The sequence below is a fragment of the Ixodes scapularis genome, unplaced genomic scaffold, assembly GCF_016920785.2.
Source record: "Ixodes scapularis isolate PalLabHiFi unplaced genomic scaffold, ASM1692078v2 PGA_scaffold9__187_contigs__length_104089568, whole genome shotgun sequence".
NCBI classification, from domain to species: Eukaryota; Metazoa; Arthropoda; class Arachnida; order Ixodida; family Ixodidae; genus Ixodes; species Ixodes scapularis.
The window spans coordinates 88,172,354-88,200,261 of NW_024609884.1; the positions used below are offsets into that span (position 1 = coordinate 88,172,354).

At 46.1% G+C, this 27,908-nt stretch overlaps 1 protein-coding gene across 1 annotated transcript; it reads right to left on the reverse strand.

The window, feature by feature from the left end:
* Nucleotides 1-655: 655 nt before the first annotated feature.
* On the reverse strand, nucleotides 656-27,908 carry LOC8042208 (protein glass-like). The gene is made up of 2 exons (XM_029989126.2): nucleotides 27,805-27,908; nucleotides 656-1,436 (listed from the first exon to the last, which is right to left on the reverse strand). Exons 1-2 carry the CDS (start codon nucleotides 27,906-27,908, stop codon nucleotides 656-658), a joined length of 885 nt encoding a protein of 294 aa, XP_029844986.2.

A 27,908-nucleotide genomic window follows, 5' to 3' on the forward strand; every position in this document is an offset into this window, starting at 1 on the left:
AGTCGTTAGGCAATAACTTGGCCGCTCGACACAGAGAGTGCGAGGGAGAGCTATAGAAAAAATAAAATATTTCCCTATCTTTGTCTTGTCTAAGACGTGGAAAACCTTGGAAACCACATTATTTCCAATACTTCCCATGGCAGCATGTGTACTTTCCTACTAAAAGAAGCCATGACAAGTAGCTAAAATTTATGCTTGCGCGGGACGTCGTGATGTATTCTTCATAAAGTCCATCGTTACTTTCTAGGAATGGCAACCTACTTACTACAACAAAATGTGTGGTTCCTGTGAAGGAATCGCAGTTATCGCGGCTGTTGGGACGTCACTGCAAGTTAGGGATAAAGGATCGAACTTAGTCAACGGTCAAGCCAAGAAAAGAAGGCGAACACCGCAGCTGCTTTGAGGCTGTAAGATGGCGCAAGAAAGCGTGGACAGCAATCACTGGCGTTCCGCGTGTAAAGTCTACGCACGACCGTTTCCGAGGGCGTCTGTGCTGGCACGACACTTGAAACTGGCCAGGCCTGGAATGCTTCAGGACGTCCGAAAGACTCTGTCTCGGGACGTCCTTGAGTCCGTATCCCGACCCGTGGCCCAGGAAACACGAGCAGCAGGACGTGCTCGTTACAGCGGCCTAAAAGCAGCGGCGGAGCCTCGGCTAGGAGGTACTGGCATGCACGCGCATGTGCCGGTTCAGGTTGCCCGACTGCGAAAAGCGGAGTAGGCAGAGCCGGCACTGGTAAGGCTTTTCCCCAGAATGGGTGCGCAGGTGCTTGGTGAGCGTGGAGCTGTCCGAGAAGGCCTTCTTGCAGAGGCAGCAGCGGTACGGCCGCTCGCCCGAGTGCGTGCGCATGTGGGTGGTGACGGACGAGCTCTGCGAGAAGCGGCGCTCGCACACGGGACAGTGGAACGGCTTTTCGCCCGAGTGAGTGCGGAGGTGCGCCGTCAGGTTGGCCGCCTGCGAGAAGCACTTGCTGCACTGGAGGCAGCGGTACGGCCTCTCGCCCGAGTGCGTGCGCAGGTGCGTCTTGAGCGTGCTGGGTCGCGCGTACGCCTTGCCGCAGATGCCGCACAGGTTGACGCGCCCCGACGAGTCCGCCGCACCCAGGAGACTGCCCTGCGTCGGGTTGGGCTGCGCCGGCGGCTCGCCGTAGTTTGGCACCATGCCCACGAAGACGTCCTCCTGCGGCGGGGGCAGCGGGGCCGGCGGGTGATGGTAAGGTGGTGCCGAAGTGGTCCACTGTGCATAGCTGGGCTCCCAGCCGGTCACGCCCATGGTCATGTTCATGGACAAGTTCACGCTCATGGACGTGGGAAAGACGTGCGTCGGCGGAGCTTCGGCCGGGGCAGCCCCGTAGGGGCTGCCGCCGGCCGGTGGAGAGCTTGGATGCACCACTGCGTGCTTGAGGGACAGCAGCACGTCCGCGATGGTGTCCCCCCTGCGCACGAGGCCATATTTAGGCAGCGCTCGGCAACACCGCGGGACACATTCACACGCTCGCCCCGGTTCAACGCTGCCTGTCCTCTTCGTACAACGATGGTTTCAATGTTTCTAGCCAAATGACGAGTGATTGACTTTGAATAACTATCTAAGGGTCCCACTAGAACGATCTTTTACGTGTTTTCTCTTGAAAAACATAAGTTACTAGTCGTAATCCTTCAGAGTGGTAGTGGTGACAATGTTTTTTTTTTTTTTTTAATATTGAGACTTCGGCCCTATGGTTGTCCTGTCGGGCCGGGGGGGGGGGGGGGGGGGGGGGCGGCGGAAAGAAAGAAAGAGAGAGAGAGAGAGAAAGAGAGAGAGAAAAGGAAGGCCAGCGAAGCTGTACTACGGTGGGAAGGAAGTATTTATAAATGTAAGGATTAAGGTGTGCATGATTGGGTAATTGGTTATTTCAACTGTTTATATATATATATATATATATATATATATATATATATATATATATATATATATATATATATATATATATATATATATATATATATATATATATATATTAACGATCAGGGGTTGTTATTTATTTCGTAACCACAGTGACCATGGCCTTGTGATCCCCAGACGGCAGGCACGTTCTTCTTGAACACCAGGTCTATACACGTCCGATGCCTGGTCGGCACCGTAGGTTCGTTCACACAAGCAAGCCCGAAGCGATCGAGCATAAACAAAGTGAACCACTTTCCCTCCCGGCGTGCAATGTCAACGTTAAAGTCACCCGTCACTACGACAGACGTGTCGTCGCCCAGCATGACCCAGCCGAGGACGTCCATCATGAATGCTTTAATAAGTAGTTTTGGAATAGCGCACGCTAAAGCTTTGAGTACGCGAAGAATAGCGTCGCCGCCACTGCGCATGTACCGAACGCTAACAACGTTTTGCGCTTTGCGTGCGATATATGAGCGTACGCTATTTTTCGGAAATGCGCGCCTAGCAAAGATTCTTTGCGCTCCTGCAAAGAGGATTCGTGATGAGAAGTTGGCTAAAGCCAAGACGAGCACAGTTAAAAAATGGTGGCTCCCAGGACCATGTCTGCGGCCGCTTTGGCGGCGTCGTGAGCGCGACGTCGGCAGCATCCTCGCGACTGCGATTTTCCATACGGGATGACATTGCACTCGGTTTGGCAACGATCACCGGCAACTTGATGCTTGCGACGCGCGAACATTTTTCGGCAAAGGTACGGTGTGCGAAGGTCAGTGCACGAGACTATTGACGGGACGAATCTTAATCCAACTGATCCAACTCGAGATGCTAAAAGATTCCGAAGAGTAGCCGAATCTCAAGCGATTCGAAAAAGTTCGGAAAGATTCGGAGCGTTGCCATGGTTGCCAGATCACGTTGATGAGTGTTTCAACTTTTTGTAATATTAAATCCACTAAATTCTACAAAGTGCACAAAATAATGTTGTAATATAATATCAAAGTAATAAATAAAAAGTTCCACTTTGTTTATGTTATTTTAAATGTTTGTCGAGAACGGTAGCCAGACATCGCGGGAAAATTTGTTTCAGTTCCGGATGACAATCAAAATAGGCATGATTGGTGCACGTGGAAATAGAAGCGCATGATTTCATCGCCGCAAGAGATCGATGCCGTACTTGCTGTTCGGTACAGGCACATTTCGTGCCCAAAATTACGGTCATAGTGGCACACACCACACAAGTGTCCACTGAGGTATGCGCCTTGCAAGTGGGCGCGTTTCGGTCTTCTGCGCATGGGAAAGGAGGTGTGAAGGTGGGAGAGGAGATTATACTAAGCTCCGCTTCCTCAAGCCGGGGGGTTGGGGGGGTCGCGGATATAAACATTTCGGCGTCGGCAATGGCGGACGTGCTATAGTAGATGTGGCTGTAGCCGTGAGTCCTTCGCGTAGTTGCTAAGCCTAAAAAAAAAAAAAAAAAAAAAAGAAAACGTTCCGCTTCTGCTTTGTGTGATTTCGAGCTCGGCTCCGATCAGGCGCTGTCCAAGGGGCAGTGTTACCAGGGGAAATGAAAACGTGCTGCGTCTTTGGATGTGGTGGGCGCATTCACGACGGAGTGTCGCATTTTAAATTTCTAGGAGGCTTGACAGGATAGAGCTCTTTCTTGATTCGGTGGATGGTGGTGCATGTCCGTTCTCAGTTGGTGGAGCGATTTGTCTGGTTAATTCCGATAACGAACGAGACTCTAGCCTATTAAATAGGTGCGTGGTTCTCTGCCACTTGCACCCCTCTTTGAGGGACAAGCGGCTCCTAGCCGCACGAAACAGAGCAATAACAGGTATGTGATGCCCTTAGATGTCCGGGGCCGCACGCGCGCTACACTGAAGGAAGCAGCGTGTTTTTATCCCTGTCTGTTAAGACAGTAAGCATAGAAAATGGTGGCTTGAGAAATACAGAGGGCTAATTGAAGTCCATCGGATTACTTCCGAGCAGGTGTTCGTTTGTTTAAATAACCGGGCATAGAAAAATAAGTTTCCATAAAATTTCGCCAAAAATAAAAACAAAAATTTCTTATTAGTGTTAACCAGTCTACAACATAACTTCCGCGATACGCTCGACGTCGCACACGAAAGGAGGGAACTTGCGGACGCTAACCACCTTCGTTCTCGGCTGTTAGCAAAGAAACCTAGGCGCGTCGGCCACCTTGCCCGTGAGTCCTTTGGCTTCGCTCCTTGATACGTGTCTGCTAGAATTTTTAGACAAAAACGCATCGTACCGCTCGAGTTATTTCGTTTTTTGTCCTCTCTGAAAGGCGAAGTGGAGCTCGCTCGTAAAGGTAAGACAGCTGTTGAATAGCAGACGACGTTGCAAAGGAGCAGACGACGCTCAGATAGGGGGTCGCGGCGACCTCCTATCTTTCAGCTCGAGCCAATCAGAGCTCGGCGTAGTGACGTCACCGCAACCCCTGCGCAAGAAGCAGACGAACTTGCCCTCCGCATTGATATCGGAACATGGGAAACAGTCTGAAACTCCTTGCGTCATACTAATACAGCCTCTTGTACCGCATTTGTACCTTTCTGGTTAATGATATTCGATTTAGTTACAGTAACGTTTCATTGGCGACCTGCTGCCGAGAATGGAGAAACAACACTGCTAATTAGCGACGTTTTTCTTCCCCACCGGTGCCGGTACGCGGTCGAAGTTGGGACGAACATTCATCTCCCTCTCGCGCCTTACAGGTGCAGACATACCCAGCTCCAGAGAAAGAGACGAATCATTTCCTTGCCTGAATATATATTTATTGTGCGTTGCGCCACATTATGTATAATACACAGCGTTTCGCTACACTTTACCGATCACCGCGAAACCGCACAGAAGCCGAGACCGGGCATTGGTTAGGCTTACGTCAACCACACCTGTTTTAAGCAGGCCCTGTTTAAAAAACAGGCCAGGGTTTAGAATGACAGTACAGTACATACCATACGTCGAAATGAACATGACGACATCTGGTTATATGCATGCAGTAACAGTACCTAAAAAAAAAAAAAAAAAAGACACAGCTGACCGCATTCGCGAGGTTTGCGACAAGTTGTACGCTGCCATCTGCGACTAGCGACGAATCTGACGAATCCCCGAATCTGTTTAATATTCGTCGCGGGAAGTTCGGAAATTTCCGAATCTGTCCACATCCGAATCTCCAGTGATTCGTCCCATCACTACACGAGACCTCTCTTGCGGATGCGAGGCAAGCGGACACGATCGGTCGACCGCTCGACAGCTCGACCACTCACGTTGCATTCTGATGTTTAAACAAATCTAAACTGTTACTCTGGACCACGAAACTTGCTTCTTCTCAAGTTGCAGCATTTCGTATGTGAAATAAAAATTGTGACTGTATCTTGGTGGCGTTGCAAGACGCGAGATGCTTGGGCTTTTGCGTCGCGGCGGAGAAACGCAATTCTAAAACTTTCTTGCGTAGTGTGCGCTAACGCAAGCACTAGATTTATTACTAGCGTGCGCTAAAATTGCGTGCGTTATTTGAAAACTTCTATTTCTCTTGGGCGTCGCGGGGGAAGGGGGGGGGGGGGGACGTACACGACGGAGACCACCGGAGACCATCGCGCACCTTGACTGCAAGGCTGGACAGCTACCACCATCTATGAGCGACGGCGGCAACCAGACTGGTTGTCTGGTTTCCGTCGTCGCTCATAGAAAGCGGTAGCTGTCCACAGTTTTGTGTAGTTTTGTGTCGACATTTGTTTGGTAGCAGACACGAAACTGGGGAAACTATCCTTAACAACTCCGCTGTAAAAAAAAAAAAAAAAAAAAAAAAAAAAAAAAAAAAAAAAGAGAGAGAGAGAGAGAGGGGAAGTTTAGAAGAGTGCTCCTCTGTCGGCAGATCGGATGAAGGAAAGCAGTGCGTTGTAAACTGTTCTTGTGGGGGCACTGTCGGGATGTGTCCTTTAGAGTGGCTTCACCGTCTTATGACACACTGTGTGGTGAAAACGACTGTGAATTTGAAGGAGCACTCGCCAACAACAGCGAATGCTACAATGCGCTGTTACTTTAGTAGTACTGGTAGTCGATCAAAATAGAGGTAGTAGACGCGGAATTTGATATAAATATAATATATAAAACAATCAAGAAGCGCATCGGTAGTAACAATAAACTTCGTCCAAAGTGCGAGCTAAAACCATTTTTCGTGTAAGGCGCGTCAAAATATTAGGCGCTGGACAAAATCAGCCATCCGCGGCAGGTCCTTTTTTGAACTCTTTTTTTTCGCGTTTCGCGCATTAAAAAGCATGTCTAGAGCCCAAGAAGGCACCTGGTCTCGCCATACCAACGTCTCTTTTCGCACAATAAAGTCTGCCTGCTATGGTCAGCGTCACCATGGCAACAAAGCGTGGTCTTTATAGACGAACGGGCGAATGGAGCGTTTGAAGCCAGCAACGGCAGACGCCAGTTCCCGAATGCAGCCTGCTAAAATAAACGCGAAAACGCTAGCAAAAGTCGGACGCGCCGTTGTTGAGATCGACGCTGAGTGCGGGAAGTGGTTGCCAGTCAAAACCTTGGAGGTTCGGACGAGGTTTAGGGCACACGCGGGTTTGAGATTATAGCCAAGTTTCCCCGAGCGAAGCGAGTGGTGTTCGCACGTAGCCCGGTCTGTTTGAAAGCTTGGCTTGGAGCCCAATCTAGCACTACCGAGTTGGTGGCAGACAGCATTCAGAAAATGGCGCAGCTGTACCTGGCTTCCGACGCTGCGTTCGCGTGTGCGCGTATTGATATTGTGTGACCATAGCAGACAAGGTGCTGTGCTTTTCAATGAGCGGAACTTGAACAAAATGAGCTCAAAATAAAACTTAACGCAGATAGCTGATTTTCTCCAGCGCCTTATGCTTTTACAAGCCATACACGAAAAGTGCGTTTTTTTTTTTGTTTTTGTTTTTGGTCATTTGGCGGTTAGCTTGTTTTTCCTGGAAGCTCGGGCTAAAGTAGCACACTGTTAATTTTTCGAACGTTTTCCGCTCTTAATCAAAAAAGGTCCAAATATGATTGGGCTCAACGTCACCTAGAGAAACGCTTTGATTCCATGTTAGACGGTCCGCAAAAGTCGGTTTGTCAACGTATCGCGCTGCGATTTACCAAATAGGTGCATCTGGGTAGGGGAAGCTTGGAGTAAAAATATCAACAAATGGACTTACCTAATTAAAAAAAAAAAAAAAGGAAGTAGAGTTCATTTACTTCACGTGAAGATGGAGGACCAGCGAGGCTGTTATCTTTACGACAACTTTACAACTATACGATGTCTATACGATTTAAATATGATTGTAATGAAGACACGTACACGACTTCGTTGTTTAATTGTCTTTATTTAATTCCTGGTTACTAAAGTGTTCATTGCCTTATGGTAATTTATGGGCAAGTTCTAAACCCAATTATTACAGCGCAAGTCTTAGCGCCCGTTTCCGGCTTGAGCGGCGTCGGCGTCGGCATCGCCGTCGGCGTAACCGTAAGGTCACGTGACCCCCCCAGGTCACATGAACCCCCGAGGACACGTGACCCCCCGGTCACGTGACTTGGAGGGGTCACTTGACCTGGGGGGGTCACGTGACTTGGGAGGGGAGGGGGAGGGGGAGGAGAGAGGAGGAGGAGGTGAGGGGAGGAGGTTGAAGGATGAGGAGGAGGTGAATGAGAAGTAGGGGGTGGAGGAGGAGGAAGAGGAGGATGAGGGGAGGAGGAGTAGCAGGCAGGATCACGAGGAAAGAGGAGGGAGGAGGGGTATACCCTCCCCTCAGTACCCTTCCCTCGTCCTCCTCAAGAGCTGCGCTCCAATTCGGCGTTACAGGGACTTGTAAACGGCTTTCATTTTTTTAGGCATACCTCGAGGACAGTTTTTTTTCCGATTGGGCCCAAGTCTGTTTACCAGGATCGCGGAAGCGAAAGGAAAGAAGGTTAGATCGGCGTGTTCTGCCCTCAGTCTCGTCACACCACACTCTTAGCTGAGATAAGCCGGTGACCGTAGATGATAACAAGGGATCAGGATCTCACTATCTAGTAATGCCGAGGTAGGCTGACTCACGCGGTTGCCCACTCTTTTTATTTATACTTGCCACGACCAATCGAAACAAAGGAGCGCCGTTTAAACGAGGTTTTTGTTAACATCCATGGACGGCATTTTTTCAAGATGCTAGCACATAACTGCCTTCGCTGTTAAAAAACAAACAAACAAAAAAAGAACTAAGACAAAATTAACCACTTTAGGCAATCTACGGCGGCATCCATGTGGGCAGTCTACGGCGGCTCAATGCTTGGCAGATGTCGGGAGCGTGACGTGTGCCTCTGAAACATACGACTTTCAAAGTGCGATAATATTTTAATAAACTAAGTCCGAAAATAAGTATTTAGGTCCCCCCATTCATTGTACAGAGAAACAAAGGAGGCTTCTTTCGTTCTTCACGTTGCGCCACCGTCCAAGTCGCCGAGCAGCGTATGGCACCATCTGCGAGTGCCGCCGTAGATTGTCCGAAACAGTTTTTTTTTTTTTTTTTTTTGAACGAGGCAAGCTTGCCCGTCGATATTTGCACTCCGAACTTTCACCGCCTAGCCCCACCTCTGTAATAAATCACAAAGCGGTATCAGGAGAAAGCAAACTTTGCGGACCGTTAAAAACGTATTCGAAGCGTCAGTATACACGCTGAAGATAGCGAACCCCATAGATTTGGTAACCGGGGATAACCCTGCCAATTTGTTCTTTTACCAGTTGTCCGTCGTCGAATGGTATTTTGATGAATTAACCTAGACCTGTTCACAGATTTTTAGGTGAGCTTTTCTTCTCACCTGTCAAATTGCTTGGAGGCTTTTCTCCGTATCCGGCGGTTTTGCGATGAGCCTTTGCCTGGTGAGTTTTTACACACAAACCCTGGATGACATCCCACGTGCAGTATACAGGTTTTTATTTTTTTATTTTACAGATTTGTTTTTGGAAAGCCGCGAAATCTACTCTTACGTGGTTTGTGCAGGCGAGTTATACGATCAGGGTGGCATACTATAGGGGGATAATCGTAACCATCAGTCGGTTAATTAAGTAAACTTTGTTAATTAACGGTTTAATTAGTGAAACTAGACACGGTTCCAATTAGAAACTTGATGAGCGACATCGAAAACCACTAAATCAGCATTTTCACAAAGACTTTGGGCGCACGAGAAGCGCAGCAGTGCGCTAAATTTCCTACTCGTACAGCAGGAGCAAAACTCTACATAAGGCGCCCGCGCGATTTTTCCGTCTCTTGACACAATGTGTTGTGTTCGCTCCCTTCTGTGTTTCTGAGTCTCGGGGTTGATTACCACAAATCACCACCAGCTTGTTTTTTTTAAGCATTGTATCTTATCATAGCCCCAGCCTTGTACCTGTTGCACGTGCGCTACCTTTAGCGTACTACTACAGTGTTCTAGAGGATGTATTGGCAAGAGCGGCGCCCGCTTACAATGGGCCGCGTGAAGACGGTCAACGTAGATGGCCGCGAGTGGCGCTGGAGTTCCGAGCCCTAAAAGAATTTGTGGCAGACGGAAAATGTGCGATGAGCGAAGAAGACGAAGCTGAGGTGGTACTCTTCTCCCGAACGTAGCACCGTAGCACTTTTCTTTGTGGTGTAGTGGTGGGGACTCTTCCCCGTTCTGTTGCCGTCTCAGTCATAAATGCAAGGAAAAAAAAAACGGACGCACACACACTGCGCCGGGATGCAAGTCGGGCTACCCGGTCAACAAGGGCAGCCACCAGCGATCGTAAGCCGTCGCTCTTTTGTGCGCCAAAGGAGGAGTCGCTCAGACTACAATGGGAAAAAAAAATCTTAACCGAAAAGATAAACGCCTCGCCGAGACATCAGAGGTCTGCGACAGACATTTTGAACTGCGCCTTATCCTTCGGGACTATGTGCACACTGTCAATGGCGAAGAGGTTAGGATTCTATGCCGCAATATATTATGCCTATTTTGTAGTCTTTTTGCGTAGTACGTTGCTGGACATCTGTCATGTGCTTGCTGTGTATGTCGATGAAAAGTATTACCACTTTTGAGAAGGCATAAAGCAGTGAGTTGAGAATAATTTTTTTTTTCATATTAGGGGTTGCTGAAGTTTGTGTTCCTATTGTATTTTAATGCTTCATGTACTCCCAATCGAGGTATTTTTTCTACATAGACTGCCTTCTACAAAAGATAATTTGATTATGTTCGCCAGCTGCAGTGGCACCTTGGTCGTTCCCAAGCGCGCTCGGCCTTGCACCTTACACAACGCTGGTCCCCACATCAGCAACATGAGGAAAAAAAAATAATACACCAGTTTATTGTTCCTCTTACCAATAAAAAATTGAGAGATTTATTGAGAATTATCTCTCTATTTTTCCTTGTTATATCAGTATCGTTGTTTCTTTCGCAGCTATTAAGCGTGTACCCCAAGTGATAGCGTTGCTAAACGGCCTGTCAGTACTGGGAAAGGGGGGGGGGGGGGGAGTTGATATTAATCAAATGATCTCCATCAAAAACTCCCGAATAATGAAAGTAGAGGATAACGCGCACTCCAGAAACATTAGTCTAAAGGAAACCCTACAATTTTTGACATTAGCAATTGTTCTGCGTCTCGAAAAGCTCCAGTCGAACAACAGTAGTACACGCCGAGTAGCGCCGACGACGAGGCTGACGGGGGGCACGTTCCTATGGCTCGGAACAGCAGCGCTACAGTGTCGTCTACGCGCAAAATCTTCACGTGGCGGCCGCCGCTCTTGCCACTGCAACTCTCTAGAACACTGTAGTACCACTACGCTTCTCACGCGCTCGAAGAATTTCTAAAAAAATGTTTGATTTAGGGGTTTCGGATGACGCTCAGCAAGCTTCGAATTGAAATCATATGTATTTTCCTTAAATAAAAAGTTAATTAATATTTTAATTAATTAACCGACTGATCGTTACATGTGCCCCTCCCTGGCCGTACAACTCACCTGCACAAACCGCATGAGTAGCTTTTACGGCTTTTTTTAAACAAATCTATAAAGCTTAAAAAAAAAAAAACTGTAATAACAATATGAGAAGGCGTGGCTAGAAACGTTTTTTTAGCGTTTGAGTCACTCCATGTTAACGATTAGTTGGTGAAGGGAAATATATTGTTCCAGTTAAAAACTTGCTGGGCGTCATCGAAAACCACTGAATACTTCAGAAAGATTTGTGGCGCTTGGGAAGCGTGGTGGCTCTCTAGACGCGGATGATAAGAGGCGGAAAAATCGCGCCTTTTCGCACCACTAGCCCTGCGCTTGTTGCTCGAGTGGTAACTTGAGCTCACCCCTGCTCTTCCCACGCGCCCCAAATCTTTCTAAAATTCACTTATTTAGTGGTTTTCAACAGTGTTGGGTGAAGTACATCTTAAAAGTACTTAAAGTACAAAGTACATGAGAGATGATGTACTTCAAGTAAAGTAGTAAGTACGCTGCGTGCAATGAACTTGAAGTAAAGTGCTACAAATAGAATGTACTTTGAAAGTAAAGTAAATGCTCTTTTTAACATAATCTTCCATGATGCCCTTTCATTCCCATATAGATTGATTTTCTAGCTGGTATGCATTGTCCCAGGGGGTAATCAGGGGTGCATGACTTGTTTTCGGAAATGGCTGCGAATTTTGAACAAAGTCAATTCGCCACAGAGTAGTTATTTTCGGAAATGGTGCCAAATTCAGAAGTCCCTCCAACTTCTAAATTTGGTGCCGCTTACACTTGCTTGTTGACCCAAGGGAGTTAAAGCAAACGCTGACGAAAAGATCGCATCCTCTCCAGCGTCCGCTCTGCTAAAGCGTAAAGAGTTGGGAGGAGCTTCCCTTGAATTTTTAATCTGTCACCAACTATAGGAAAGAGCGTAACGTCAGCCCCGTAGCTTCCGCAAGCAATCATCTCGTAGAGGAGTGTCCTCTCCTTAACGAAAACACAGTAAGTGTGCAGGCGAGCTGGTGATAGTTAATCATGATGTGACACCCGAGGACTGTGTTGCGAAAAAATTAGGAACTTTCAAGTCGATGGAAAATACAACAGAGAACTTTTCAAATCATTGAGACGTTCTCTTCTGTTGACTTTTCTGCGACTTGAAGGTAGGGATGTCGCGAACCACCCTAGGTTCGATTTCGGAAGGTTTCGATATTTGCGAAGCAAACTGAGGTTCGATTTCGAAAAATTTCGATATTTTCGTACCGACCGAGGTTCGATTTCGAAAAATTCGCAACTTTTGACCACAGCGGAGTTTCGAATTCGAAAATTTCGAAGCTTTCACGGTTTCTAAAATTTCGAATTCGAATATTTCGAATATTTTTTTACTTCAGGTTCGATAAATTCGAAGATTTCGAAATTCTTTGGAAAAAAAAATTCGAAAACTTCGAATGCTTCGAATTTTTATAGAAATGAAGTTCGAACAATTCGAAGATTTCGAATTTCTTTCTGCGTAAAGTTCGAAAAGTTCGAAGGTTTCGATTCTTTTTAACGCTAAATTAAAAAAAAAAAAAAAAAAAAAAAACTTCGATGATTTTGAATTTTTTTCGAATCCAAGTTTTCAAAGTTCGAAGTCCGATTTTCAAGTTTTTTCCACAGTTTCAGTTTCAAATAACGTTTTCACGACTCACTGGTTTTCACAAAATCAAGTTTAGAAAAGTTAGGGTGTGATATCTAGATTCTGCGAAGTTGGACGGGCAATTAAATGAGACGACGAGTGTCCCGGACGTGCTAGAATATTTGCCAGTGCAGAATTGTGACCGCCAGCCCCGGGGGGGGGGGGGGGGGGGGGGGAAGGGGGGGCGGGGGCCGGGGGGGGGGGGGGGTCTTTAACCTGCATCACGCAGTAGTGATTGCACGAAACACACTGTTTTACGAGACTCATCCAGTTCGAAACGGCCAGGGGCGAGCAGGAGGTTGAGGTTCAGAAAAACCTTGAAGCCACCTGGCAAACTAGCTCGCCACCCCTTGCACGCTGGTAGTAATCCGATCCGGTGAAGTTTATACTTGTCCTGGAGGTTTATTTTCTGGGACGGAGGAATCGCCTCGCAAAAAGCACAAAAGCCGGCACAACTCGAGGTCGAGGAGCGTTCTACCATACAAGTGGCGTCGGAAGAGGAAAAACGGGGGGAAAGAGGGTAGCGGGGGGGCTTCAGCCTCCTTCTCCCCCTTGCAGGTATTTCGGACTGTTAAAAAAAACAATACGCGGAAAGAGGGCGTGGTCGAGGTTATTTTAATCTGAAATTATTTATGCATATGTATTGCTACTGTCGCTCTTCACTGCATAAAAGGTTGCGTAGATGGTCATTGTTAGAAACTCGTTGTCAGAAGGCACTGCTCGTCACATGCTTAGTGGTTCGGAAGTTCAAAGCTGTCTTTTCGACCTAAACACCTGTGCCGATAGTAAAAAAAAAAAAAAAAAAAAAAAAAAGTATAAATGCGAGAATAAAAAGCAGGAGAAAAAAAAACTATCAAGAATTCGTCGGAAGTGTTCTATTCTTGCATATTCAGAGGTTCAGAACTTCGCAACAAGTTTCTTTTACCAAAATGTGTACAGGCTAAAAGAAACACGTCCCAGGAACGTGAAGCGAAAAAACATTTTTTTCCTTTAATGACGTGCTCAACTTGAACACTATTAGAAATCTTTTCCCATGAGTGAATTTATTCCTTAACGTGAAAAAACAATCAATATATTATTTTGTATTCTGCAGATGGCAATGATATGTACTGTCTGTGGTGTTAATTTAAATGCGATACCTCAAACAACTTAGACGAAAATAAATATCAAGTTTAGGTCATAATTGCATGCAGATACATGTCTGGACATTTCTTCGAAACTCACGTTGAATAACAATAATCACATCTTAAGACGGCACTTACCTAGGCTATACATAGATCATTCTTAAAAAGTATAACATATCTACCATAAATAGCTCCGGCTGCAGCGTGCTTCAAATCTGGCACAAACGATAATCGTCAAAAACCCGCCGTCCTTCCTCGCCCCTTCGGGGATTTATTTCTTTAAACCTAAGCATGCCAGAACATTGAAATAAACGACATTGTCTTTCGTAAGGAACGCAGCACCGCGTGTAAAAATTCGAGAAAAAAAAATTACGAATGTACCCCACTACTTGAAATCAAATGAAACCGTCCGCCGGTCTTTCGAAGTTCGACGAACGTCGAACTTTTACCCTAAAAGTTCGAAGTTCGTCGAACTTCTGACTTTTCAGAATTCGAAAGTTCGAAACTTTTCGAATTCTCTTGATAAGTAAGTTCGAAAATTTGATATTCATCGAATTTTTTGGTCAGTCAAGTTCGAAAGTTCGACAAGCATCGAACCTTGCAGCGCAATAAGTTCGAAAGTTCGAAAAAGATCGAATTTTTTTGCGTAATAAGTTCGAAGGTTCGAAAAGCGTCGAACTTCTTAGCTTAACAAGTTCGAAAATTCGACCTCCGTCGAATTTTACGATATAGACAATTCGAAAAATCGAAATCTTTCGAACCTTTCGAACCACTTGATTCGATCATCGAAACTTCGATTCGAAAAAAGTTCGCGGCATCCCTACTTGAAGGTTTCTTAATTTTTACGCACCACAGTCTCAGTTGTTACATAATGATTAATTGTCCTCTCCTAATATTTTTAACCTCTTCGCTTGCCCCGACGGTGCGAGAATTATCGAGAGTCCATAAATCTACGGGAAAGCCGCCACATAACAAAGGGAGCGATGCGTCACCTGCTCACGTTTTTGATCAGATTAGAGTATCCCTGCCAGTATTCCTTCGGAGTTGATAAAGCATCAGCATGTGGTACAAATTTGACGAGGCAAACTTTGGGGAATGTCCAGTGCTCAACGAAACGAAATGGACCAGCGGAGCGCGTGGCCTCGAGTACCTGTGGCGCCATCTGCCAGGAGAAGCGGTCTATCTGGCGTCGCGAGTTGCACATGCGCACAGCTGAGACAACCACTCAGCGGCTGTTCCTGCTCGGTGCACAACCCCAGATAGACGATCACTCTAAAAAAAGCCCGTAAGTCTGCTTTCCCCGCACAACACTCGGAAAGCCAATCACCGCAACTTACGGAGGCAGCTCAGCGAATGACAATGCCGAAACATATGTTTAGACCGAAAAACGCAGACTGAGTTGTGACATTAAGCAATGCAAGCGTGACGTTTTGCATTGCTTAATGTCACAACTCAGACTGCGTTTTTCGGTCTAAACATATGTTTCGGCATTGTCATTCGTTGAGCTGCCTCCGTAAGCTGCGGTGATTGGCTCTCCAAGTGTTGTGCGTGAAAGTAGACGCACAGACATTTTTTAGAGTGATGAACGCTAGCCATGAGTTTGCAAAATGACAGCGTTTCTTTTTGTTGTCGTTTTTTTTTTTTCAGTAGCTAACAGACGTATCTGTCTTCAAAGGTTAAAGCTGAAAAAAGTGCCTAATCTTACTGTTCGTACTAAATAAATATCTGGTGTCATGGTACATGTGTCCTTTTGTAAACATATTAAATATAGTGTCTTCCTTCTTTTCTGTTTATATATATATATATATATATATATATATATATATATATTTGGGGCGATGCAACTTTAAATCTTAAAGCACAGATAGAAATTGCGAGTGTCATGCGACAATACAAAAGCGGTTAAGCTTGAGATTCATGATTTGTGGGTTGCGCCCCCGAGCGCAAACAGCCACTGACTGCTTGGCTCAACTACGCGCAAGTGCGACTCGCGACACCAGATTGCACGACTTTTCCCGACAGATGTCGCAGCAGGTACGTGAGGTCACGCGCTCCGCTGGTCCATTTCGTTTCGTTAAGCACCACACTTTGAAGTCGGGAGTTGTACTTACTTCGGAAAGTAGCAGACAAAAAATTTAAGTGAAGTACAAGCACATACTCGGAGAATGTACTTCAAGTAAAGTACAAGTTTTCTAAACCTATTTTAAATAGTACTTTAAGCACAGTGTACTTAACGTATTTCCCAACACTCGTTTTTAATGACACTTCGCACGTTTCTTATCAAAACATCATTAAAAAACAAAAACAAAAAAAAACAACAACAACAAGAGAAAAGGTAGCAATGGCGCGTCTTCCACCCATCTACTGACGTGCCCTCAAGCGGACACAAGAATGGACGTACAATACGGCTTTCTCCTTCTCAGTCACTTTTCATGGTCACTTCTCATAGTTTTTCAGTCACTTTTTATGGTCCCAGGTGTTGCATGAGGTCCCGGGAAATGACAGCCCTGGCACCTAGTTTTGTCTAAACCGCGAAAGAGTAAAACTAACTAATTACACGAGTGCTACCCCCCCAGCTGCCACGTAAACGGCCCAAAACAGCATCGCTTAAGAATTCGCGAACGCACGAGATAGGCTTAATCACATCGTTTACGTCGTTCACGTTTTCTGTCTTGTTTGGGGAGGCGGCGCACCAATAACTGGCAACCGGCAGTTCGGCAGGCATTATCTAAAGTTTTGTGATCACCCGATACAAAGGGGAAGCCGAAGAATCCAATCCGATCAGTATACAAAAGCAGGGTGGTTGAAGGGGAAGGTGTGCTCACTGCCTACATTAATAGTGAATTCAAAGTTCTATATGTACCTACCTTGCGGCATTCTTATATGTAAAGAGCGTTACCGAATACCTCAATGTCCTACTAGATTTGGAAGAAGAGCTCGTAATTATTATGTACCGGCATTTCTGAACAAACTCAGCTCCAGTATTCTTAATATAAGAGCAAAATACAAACTCAAGAAAGCCCTGAGAAATGTTAGTTTGTCAAGTGCACACCAGGTTTTTTTTTAATTTCTTTTTGTGGATTGTTATTTTAGATGTCTTCTTTTGCATACGACTTTTTTACCTGATTGCAAGGCGCTGCCAGCCAAGCCCAATGTGGCTCTGGCAGTTCTATCGCCACCTGTCAGGGCGCATGTGGGCTTTCAAGAGAGCCGCATTGCAATCATCGGCAGCCGCAAGAGACCCGTTTGAACTGAGTCTCAGTGCAATCGACATTGTCGCTCTGTCAGTCTTTGACCTGCCTTCACCGCACCGTGGCGTCCGAGAGCTCAAGCTAGCGAAGGAGCGCTCAGGAACACCATGCAGGACGCCATACATGGGTAAATTACTTCCAAAATGTAATTTAATTAGTATTAGAATTATTTCGCTAGTGGTTTAACAACAATTACAATTACAACTACGTGAAAAGTAATTAATTACAATTACAAATAGTTTTTAAAAAGTAATGCAATTACTTTCTCAATTACCTGTTTCTGAGAGCGGCCCGACTTGAGCCATATAACTTTCAACGAGTTGTATAGAATGCAACGTATTTATTTGTTCATTCCTTGCCCCAATGTTTGAGGAGGCTTAATCATCACTGAATAAATGCCACGTATTACACTTTCCTTTTATGAATTTTGTTAAATTCACGATATAGATTGATAGTTTGGGGCATTGAAGTGCTATGTTCTTATATTTTTAATGAATAATAATAAATTAGTTCATTATCTGGAAGACGCCAGATCGCTAAAGAAAAAATTGGGTTGAGAGACGTATTGCTATCCAGGCAAATAAAAAGGGGACAATTAGTCATATATGAATATCTTACATGTGTTCATATAAAATTAAAATTTGCAGGCCTTTAATACGAGCGCATTCACATACAAACATCATGGTATTGTAAATCATTTACAGTGAGTTGAAATTATAATGACTCCGATATATGTAAAAACCGAATCGGGGCTCCCGAATCATTGTTGACAATATTCACAAGTGCGAGGTCAGTCTTCAAAATGCTTATGCAAATAATATTCGAAGTGGAACCAACAGGAAATAAACTTGAAAATAATACGAAGATCCAAATATGGGAGAGTACTGGAAGAGGGACGTAAAAAAGTGGCAAAAACAATAATGTCATAGACAATTAAAATTTCCAACCTCGGCTGAAAGCTGAAGCTCAAGTTTTCTTCTTTCAATGTTTTGGCGTGTTTACGCTACTCTGTTCTGCTCGTACCGCAGACGGCGCTGCACGTCGCCGTTGAGGGAGGCTCCAAAGATGGTTGTCTCTCAGACCGCAGTGTAAGTAACAAAACAACAAACAATGCGACGCTATTTGTGTTGTGCGTATGTGTGTGTGTCTGTGCGCGAGTGTTCCAGCGAGAGCTAGGCCGCTTGTGCGGGCGCTGAGGCTTTCAGAGCGGTTCCGTCGGAGCCGCCAAGTTTTGCAAAGTAATTGTGATTGTGCCTGAAATTTTGGAATTACTGACGCTAGAATGTAATTAAATTACAATTAGAACTCCTTTTAGCCGGAAGTAATTAGTTACAAATGCAAATCAGCAAGAAAAGTAATTAAATTATGGTAATTTAATTACTGTAATTGAATTACTACCCAAGTATGCGAGGACGCCCACGAGAGCAGTCCCCGGGGCCGCAGTGTTTTCAAGAGTACTCCGCAGTGTCAACAAGGAACTTTTCTGGATGAAGAGCCCCTGACCATCATTCATTCGTAAATATTGGGACCAGTTTCGGGTTATAGTAAGTCATATAAATCCCCCAGTCATCGTATTTGTGGTTACTGAAGTTAGCATATCGTCGCTGTCGTGCAGTCAGCCTGTTTTGAATGGTTATAAATAACTTTTATATACACATGATAGCAGCAGAGGGGGAGGTATTGCGATATATGTTCAAAACAATTGGCTGTCGACGATAAATGAGTGTACCTTCCGCTCAAGCTGAATCCCTCGTGCTTAATATTTCATACTGGTGGGTTTTCTGTACTGTTATTAGGGATTTATAGGCCACCTTCACAAAACGTTCCAGCCTTCCTTGCTAAGTCTGAAGTAGCAGCGGGGGGTGGGGGGGGGGGGGGGGGGGATTTGGGCCCCAGGTACTAGGCGTCCCTGTCACGTGGGGGGGTGGGGTGCCACCTCTGGCATCACCTACCCCCCCCCCCCCCCCCCCCCCCCCCCCCCCCCCCTTACTGGTTGTGGTTTACTGGTTTGAAAGTAAAACTTTCAAAAACTGCCTGGATTCGTTAAAACTTACTCATGAAGTCCCGATTGAACGATCCATAAGATTTCTAGCCTTTCGACTGTTCATGACAAACCATCACATTTGTTGGTCCTGCAAACCTAAGGCAAAACTCCACTCCTGAACTATAGCTTAGCACACAGAAAGCTTGTTAAGAGGGCAATGGCAAAACTTTGTCTTAAAAACTTCCCTTAGGAAATCATGCAAGCCCACAGTATATACGAGCTTCGAAGGGCAAATCTCTCGGTTGGTCTCCGCGGGGTATCTTTCGTTTTTACTAACAGCAATGGCCGAATGCCTACTCAGGAAAGTCAAGCATGAAGGAGTTATGACACACAGTCCAGGAGAGCGCACCTCAAGGCCTGTTATTATGCCCTATAGACCGACATACTGTTTCCAGACAAGCCCGCGTTTGCCCACACCAGGTGTGGGCACTGCGCGAGCGCAGAAACCAAATTCGCGTGAGGCGAAGCTTCTGCGCATGCGCCGTTGTGACAACAGCGCCACCGCAGAGACGTGATGTCAGAGCCGCGTGTTGGTCTATATTCACAACTTTTCCCACAAGCTGAAGAAAACAACCAATCAAGTCAATGTAGACGTCGTCTTTTCCGCCCCGCGTAAATTTTACAGCTTATGTAAAAATGTACATGGGCCTTCTATTTGACCAGCGTGCTGCGCCAAGGACCACAAAACTAAGTTTGTTCCTTGCGGAGAGGGAGTAATTTATTCTTTTACCCTTTCCTGTGGAAAGCGCCACAGCGGACAAATAAGACGGTGTGTCAACGATAGACTTCAGGAACATTACTACAGCCTCATCAAGGCTGACTCGGGTCATTTAGGAACCAATTGCCGAGATTGCGGGTATTCTCCACTCCTAAAAAACTGCACCGTACTGGGCAAAAAAAAAAAAAAAAAAAAAAAAAAAAATTGACCAGAGAAATTATGAAACCGCGAACATTTTCACGGTAGATAACTTATCTGTTAGCACATCTCCGGCAGTTTTATCAGAAAAAAAAAATTAGATTATGTATTAAAAGTTACCCAGCGATATAAGGCGAAATGCGAGTTATATATAAGAGTAAAACGGGATTAAGACGCCTAATACAAGCCAGAGTTGAGAGCGCTGTGTGGGTGTCTGTTCCTGTACGCTGTGAAGTGTAAGCGTGAACCACCAACTCAGCGAAGCTGAAGAACCGACGGATTTCATGGGCTCCACTGAATCGTTTTGAACCACTGGCCAAACAGGGTCTACCTTCTTTGTCTCGCACAGTGTTCTCATCGGCGAAACTTCCCAGCAAGCTTCAAGACTCCGCCTAGAGCAGGCTACATGGCTCTGCTCATTGGTGAAACCAAGTGCTTGCTCGATGCGAAAGTTCACAAGTGGGGCTGGTAGCAGCACCATGCAGAACAGCAGCAAGTTGGGAATAGTCTCTTCTTCTTTACACGCACTGCATCTCGTATTCGTCACGTTGCGGTCATACTTGCTTCGGTAATGTCGGGTGCTCAGGGATCCGCCACGGGTCTCAATAAGTAGCCGGCTCCCTAGCGTGTTTCCCCAGAAAGTCAGGGAGGTGATCTCAGTCTTCAATGACGCGTACAGGTGCATGATAGGATGTTGCCTCATGCCTGTTACCAGCGTTCAGTCTCGACAGCTTGTACCCGTTCTTGCACTCTGATCATTCATTCTCTTTCAGTTTGGGGCTCGACATTCATGAAGAATACCCGAAACGTTTTGCCGAGCCGAGTGACACGCTTTCTCCACGACAAGTTTACATTATTGCGATGAATCCATACAAAAAGACGCATAGTCCAGCGGCCTCCATCCATGTACCGGAGTCGCATGTAGTATAGACTAGCTATAGAAGACCAGCCGATGTCACCGTTTAAAAGTTAATTTGCTACCCGTCCGTGGAATCCCAGTGCTTGACGTCCTAACTCATTTTGGCGGCACTCAACGTATTCCCGAAGTTCTCTGGGTTCGTAGACAGCGTTTTATAAATGTCAGCCCGGGCACAATAACAGCCTTCCATAGTTCTCGAGTGACGACGTATCGGTCGCAGCTCCAGAGGCTCTACCTTCGCAGTATGTTACACTACCGTACTGAGGACGTCCTGAGGCCCTGGTGGTGCTCGACCAAGCAGTCATTCGTAGTCGACAGCGTTACTCCAAGGCATTTGTACTTGGAGAGATCAGGGATCGCTGCACCTTGTAGGGTAGAGATCCAAGGCTGCCCTCCCCGCCGGAGAAAAGCACTGTCGCGGACTTGTCGTGATTAAAGCGTAGTGGGAGTTGATCTGCTGCGATTTCGCACGCGGCAAGCAACCGCCTTATGTCCTACACACTGTCAGCCATCAGTACGAGGTCGTCTGAATAGGTGAGTCCGGGCAGGCGCCACGTCACCACAATGCCGTGTTGGTGGTGTACCAGGGAAAAACCGACGCCCGCTTCTTCGATTGCTTTTCCCATGCTAGAGGCGTACAACATGTATAGCGTCGGTGACAAAGGGCATCCCTGTTGTAATCCCTTTTCAACTATAATCTGGCTTGATTTCAGGCAACTGAAGGATCCAGTCACTCGATTGTCGTCGCGTAACCGGCAGATTAGCCTTCCCCAGGCTTCGGGAAATCACTCTGCTTGACCCTGCCATTTGGTGGCGCGCGATTTAACCTTCTTTCACGTTTCACAATATTTTCTGGTTACCGTGCAAGCCAATTATGCAAAGCAGGCTGCTTTGAATTAGCTATTTTGAGAGTGGCTTTTAGTTTTGGGAATGGTTTACCACTCCCCCGTAACTTGCGTTGCCGGCGAAGGATTTATGTCTTGAGAAATAGCAAAGGTAAGACGTGAAGTGCGCGAAGCTATCGAGCCTCGGCTATCTCTGTTTAACACCGCAATGTTGACAACAAGAAGACTTAGTAACTTCGGTCGAAACGCAGGTTTCTTGATCTGCGCGGGAAGCTGGCTCTAGCAATAAATACAGTCCGCGAATGACTAGTGTTATGTTCTAATTTGTTGCTCCCCTCCCCCCGAAAGTACTGACTTGTTTGATGGGTGCTTAGGAGCTGACTGTTTTTTTTTGTTTTTTTTTGTTTGGTCATAGATGCTTGCAGGCCCTGGGAGGCCAACATGTCCGAGGTATTTGCCTGTCCGGAAACTATGCCAACTATCTTAGCGGTTGAATTGCGGCAGCGTTCTGTGTAAATACCAACAACAGACGTAGCGTCTTTGTTAAGCCTTTTTGAGCTCGACTCGCAGATTCGGGGTGGCCATAAAAAGATGCAGACGGGGGATGAACTTTGCTCCCCTGTAGGGGCTCCGGAAGTATATCTGAAGTGTGGGGGCGACATCTGGGGGCTCAGTTCGCATCGTGTAGTTCACCTCTCTTCCTCTCTCTCTCTCTCTATATATATATATATGTACACAACCTGTTGGCACTTTTCACACATGGTTTGTCTTTTGCGTCGGATTTGCCTGTGGCGCCTCGTAGTGCAGCTTCAATTAATGTGCAACAACCTCACGGGTGGTGGGAGCGGAGAAGAGAGAGAGGGGGGCCATGCCTCCACTGGTTTAGAACCTGTGGGGGCAGTGGCGTAGGCAGAAGGGGGGGGGGGGGGGGTTTGGGGGGTCGAACCCCCCCCCCCCCCCCCCCGGAAATGCCAAAACTAACCCCCCCTCCCCCACTGAGGCCCGCTTGCTCCCCTGCTCACGCAGTCGGAAGCGCGGACTATTTCGGGCAAAATGATTGTAGAGTGGAAAATGCTCAAATTAATCAAATATGCAATATTGATTCAATCATGTTTATTCGATGGGGTGCGGAACTTGATCACAATATATAGAAAACAGATACTTTGAAACATTTGTGGGGTGAAGGACGGCAATTTCAAGGCCAAGTATAACAAACTATCCTCACTAAAATTCACAGTTCAATCAAACCAAAGTGAACACAATAAATCGAACACATGGTAATAATATAAAACAATGACAGTGATGTAAGGAATATTAAATGAATTGTAAAAACAATTGCACTGTAAGGAACGGGTGCTGATCAGAATTACGCGCTTTCGACTAGAAATTACCACGTATAAAAAAAAATAACTGACTAGTTATTTCAGAAAGCAATTTCCAGGGTCTCTCGGTCATCTCATTGATGCGTAGCGCCTACACATTAAGATGCAGCCGCCTGCGTTCACGGCAAAAAATATCCAGGAGATTCTCCGCTTGAACTTCAATGTCGCGGTGAACATTCAAAAGCGCTGAACCGAGCAGTCGCTCATTCGAAGTGGACGCTCTCAAGTATGTTTTCAACCGTCGTAGTGAAGAGAACGAGCGCTCAGCTTCCGCCGTTGTTACGGGCAGAATCGCTAGGATCTTGAGGAGACGATGGACGCTCTGAAATAGGGCCTCCGGACAGAGGGCGACCGCCTGTACACAGACCTGGCGGGCATTGGACGCCTAAAATTTCCCTATTTTTGGCCAAGTCTCCCTCACTTTGTGAAACTTTCCCTCCATCGAGTCACTCACGGATGCGACGACGGTCCGCCTTGCTTTCAGCTTTACATGTCGAGGTGGCATCCGATGCAATTCCTTATTAGAGTAACCTCTTCGTTGCACGGAACATCAGAGAGTCCGAAGAGCCCTCATATTCTCACTATACGCGTAGGCACATGGGTAGTCAAGTTCATTTCCACGTTCGGCGTGTGTTTTGCGTGTTTGTGTGTTGTGTGTCATGTCATTTCTCCGAATGACGGAACGACGAGTTCGGACTGATGACTTCTCATGACCCCGAGGATATGCTGCTGCTGTCTTTGGACCACGCTGCAAGATAAAGCGGCCTAGCAAAGATAAGACTTTCTTTCCTTCGGCATCTGGTTCTGTAGCACGAATTTGTTAAACCTTTAATATATATTAGATTTTGATTTTTGCTTTGATTTTTCAGCGTCGAAATATACATATTTCTTTTTTGCTGCTTTATTTTTTGTGATAGTATACCTAGCTATATTTTTGTTTTGTCTGGGCTTCACGCTCTAATAATGCAGTGCTACCTCAAAAAGCGGGGGGAGTAGTGTGCTGTGAGGAAGCTTTTAAAGCTAGTGGGCCGCAACTACGACGACAGTAGAACAGTGAACAAACATGCGCGTATTTCTGTAAATGAAGCCTGCTCAGTTTTGAAAAATGACAATGCAGCTTTACCCGTTTGATCATAAAGAACCCCTAAAAAGGAAAAAAAAAATGTTTTTTTTTAATACAGTCTGGTTGGGACACGCATCTCTGAAAATTATATTTATGTTATTATTATTTTTTTTTAGAGCAATATTGACGACGCGAGACGCGACTTAGTCGGTAGTCACCTCCTTTCTATTTGTTTTCTCTCAGCGTTTCGGACGCGTGGAGGAGAAGTGAGTCGGCTTCACCTTGAGGTGGAAAGAGTGAAAGACCATCTCGTTGAGGTTGAAAGAGCGAATGACCATTCCGTGACGTCATTGACTTTGCGCCCAGAATTTCAAGTAAATCTCTCGCCGTCAATATTGCTCGGCAAAATTTTTTTTCTCGCGTAAGTTTTATTTTTTGACCACGCCTGTCCCAACCAAAAAAAACAAAACAAAACAAAAAAACACGTTTTTTTTTCAGGGGCCCTTTAACAGCGCCCCCCTAAGCGTCCGTACCGCCGAGCCCACCCTGCGTCATTGGGGGGGGGGGGGATGCCGTTGAACCCCTCCCCAAAAAAAAAACCCTGGCTACGCCACTGTACAGTGGGGGCGACTTCGCATGCCCTCGTAGATGCTTGAGGGCGGCTGTTGACGGCACCAACGGCGTACTGCATAGGTAACCTCGTAGTAGGACGCAAACCGTGTACCCTTTGGATGTTCTTTTACCTTGGAAAACAGCCGAAAGTCTGATGGCGCTGTGTCCGGGCTGTAGGGTAAACGAAGCAAAATATCTTGGAACTACAGCTCCTCCAGCGCGGTATTGCTCACGTCAACAGCCGCCCTCAGTCGTCTACGACGGCAAGCGGAAAGTAGTGCACCGGTAGCAGAAATGCATCGCCGCCGGTGGGAACTATACTGAGAAGTTATGTGCTCTTGGGAGAGAGGAGATTCCAAAGTTACGCTTGAATGTAACACCTTTCAATTGCAATTCGTTGAACCTATTGACCATTATTATTTTAGACCACTTGACGCGTTCAATTTTTTGACTCGGAAATATCACGAAAAGCCGCTGTTACCTCTGATTTATACTCTGTTTTACTTTGAGTGTGAGCAGAAGACAAGCTAGAGGACCGAGCGCAACGCTTCGAGCGGGCCTTCTATGCGCGCGCGCTCATGAAAGGAAAGCGTCGTCTAAAACAACATACATGACTGTAGCATCGGCTGGCACGTTCATAAGTTGTGGCCGTCGTCGTCAAGACGAGGACGCGATGCACGCAGTAGAAGGTCAAAGCACGCGCATTATTTATTCGGCATTTCCAGTTTTAGCGGTGTGGTCTCCTGGAACGCTTCAAAGGTCAGAATAATTGCTAAATGTGTTGTATCAGGTATTTGTTGCATAGTTCTCAGACCCAAATGCGCCATAATCTTGACCCCAGAATCTTTTATAATTTCCTGACGCAACGAAAGAGTCTTTCGTCCGCTCCTTTCCTTAAGAAAGGGTGAGGCGGGTTCTTGCTGCTTAGTGGCGCCTTTCCTTTATTGAGACCGTTTCCTTTCCTTGCGTAAGGTAAGGAAACGCTGAAAGGAAGACTCGTACTTGAAGCACAAGCATTTCTTTCAGCGTTTAAGTGTGCATGTCTTTATCTTCAATAATTAAAAAAATCTAATTAATATATCTGGGCTAATTAACCGACTCATCTTGACGGTTGTACTCCTATATTGTGTCCCCCTGGCGGTTTCACTTTCCAGCACAGACCGCAGCAGTGTAGCTTTAGCGGCTTTTTTCAAACAAATATGTAAAGCCTTAAACATACACGTATAGCGTGTCATGCCTAAATCCTCTGTAGGCGTGTCATTAACCCGACAGTGTACTAAACACTTCCTAGGAAATGTTTAGAGTTTTGCTGTATAAATCTACTTTACTTATTTAGCAACCCTGTAACCAACAAAAAAATTGCATACACGGCCTCGTGGCGGCCGTGAACGAAGAAACGGGTGACATAAAACCCTCATTGTGACTACGAAAAAAAAAAAAAAAAGAACTGTCTTGAATACACAAGGAACGAATTTGTTGCGGTAGAAATCAACAATAAGTACAATACAAATGTTGCGAGATAAAAAAAAAAAAAAGAAAAAAATCTGGTTGCAAACTGGAATTGTATAAAACTAGCTTTGACATACTCGCAATATCTTCGTTTAAAATAACTGAACTTCCGAGAACCTATGGATACGCAGAGCAGTTGGTTGGCACAAGCACCAAACCGGGGAAGAATGGGAATGATATCGGCATCCTGCCAATCGAAGCACGGTTTGAAACGCGCCCGGCATGGAATCTGAGAAAACGACTGGCTGTGACTACCTATTAACTAGTATAAGCACGCATATAGCTAGGCAGTCACATTTTGCTCGATGCATAATATTAGTGAGTTTTAATATGCCCTACGCTGCAGAGAGCCGGCCCAGCGGGCGCGTGCTCAGTCTATGCTTCAAAGTGAAGGCACGAGCTCCTGCTATAGTGAAGCGAAGATCTAGCGTGTGGTCTACTAAATCTCTAGTGGTTGCGTAAAAAAAGAAAAAAATTGTGACAAAAAAGATTGTAGTTATTGACAGGACAGGAACGGCAGGGAGCTGCTACAGTTCTGCCTCCTCCAACGCGAGCGTCCTCCGTTCAATAAGCGCCGACAGGACATGAGAAGGAGACGCCCTGCCGTTCGCGCTCTGTCGACGACTTTAGCAGATGAATGAGAATGTGTGATGCTTTGCATGGAGGTTCGCGCCTGGTGACATGATGAAGTTACAAATCCCAGGACAGGTATAGAAACACGTTCTATGATCTCCATAATAATGTGATGGAACTGACGACAAGTCGCTCAAACGGATTTTAGGTATACTCAGATGTCCTAAAAGAATATATCCTAAGGCCCGTCCACACAGCACCGTTTGCTTACGTTGCGTTGTGTTGCCGGAGCTTGCGTCTGCTTACGCCGCGAGGCACCGCGACATTCGAGCTTCGTATGAAGCAGTCCTTTCAAAGAGTAGCTTGGCATGCGACACGAGAAGCAAGGATGTCCTGGTAACTGTTAACGTACGGTAAGAAAACTTAAACAAACGCTCATCTGTGAACAGGCCTTTAAATTCCAGCATATGTTAATTTTGAAGAGCCTTATTTCAGTTTCGAAAGTTTTGTTCTTGTGTTTTCCCAGCTCTTTTTAGCACATAACAGCAAGCGCACCGGTTATAAAACACCCGATTCAAATACACCTTTCACAACAAGAAGCCACGCATCTTTATCGTGTTTTGTAGATCGAAGCACGATAGTTAGCTCGCGATACACCAACGAAACATACTCCCAGAACGTTGAGGATACACATCGCAGTAAAAGTAGGCATCGTGATTTAAAAATTATGCTATCGATCCGTATCGATCGTGTAACATTTTCTTCGCAAGCGAACAGCCAACCCAGATATTTCCCCACAGTGAAGCGAAGGGTGCGAGCGCTTTGGCATGTGTTTGAGCTACAAGAGCGGGATGCTGAGTTAGCAGACCGCACCCTTGGTTCCAACACAGGGGTGAAAGGAAATGCGACAGAGCCCAGGTGAGCAGCCCCGTGAAGCGAGAGTACACCGAGGGCCGCGGGGAGTCTCCGAGGCACTGCTGGCGCATCCAGTGTGCCGCGCAGCCGCAGCGTGCACTTACCTGGGCGAGAGCAGGCCGGCCAGGGGGTCCGGCTCGGCGTTGACCAGGTCGGCCAAGTCCGACTGGGAGCACTTCCATGCCTCGTCGTCGTCCCAAAACTCCAT

Coding starts and splice junctions, on each gene's coding strand:
- LOC8042208 (XM_029989126.2), bottom strand. CDS start 27,908: ATGGAGTTTTGGGACGACGACGAGGCATGGAAGTGCTCCCAGTCGGAC. Junction 1,437..27,804: donor GCCGGCCTGCTCTCGCCCAG/GTAAGTGCACGC, acceptor CCTCGTGCGCAG/GGGGGACACCATCGCGGACG.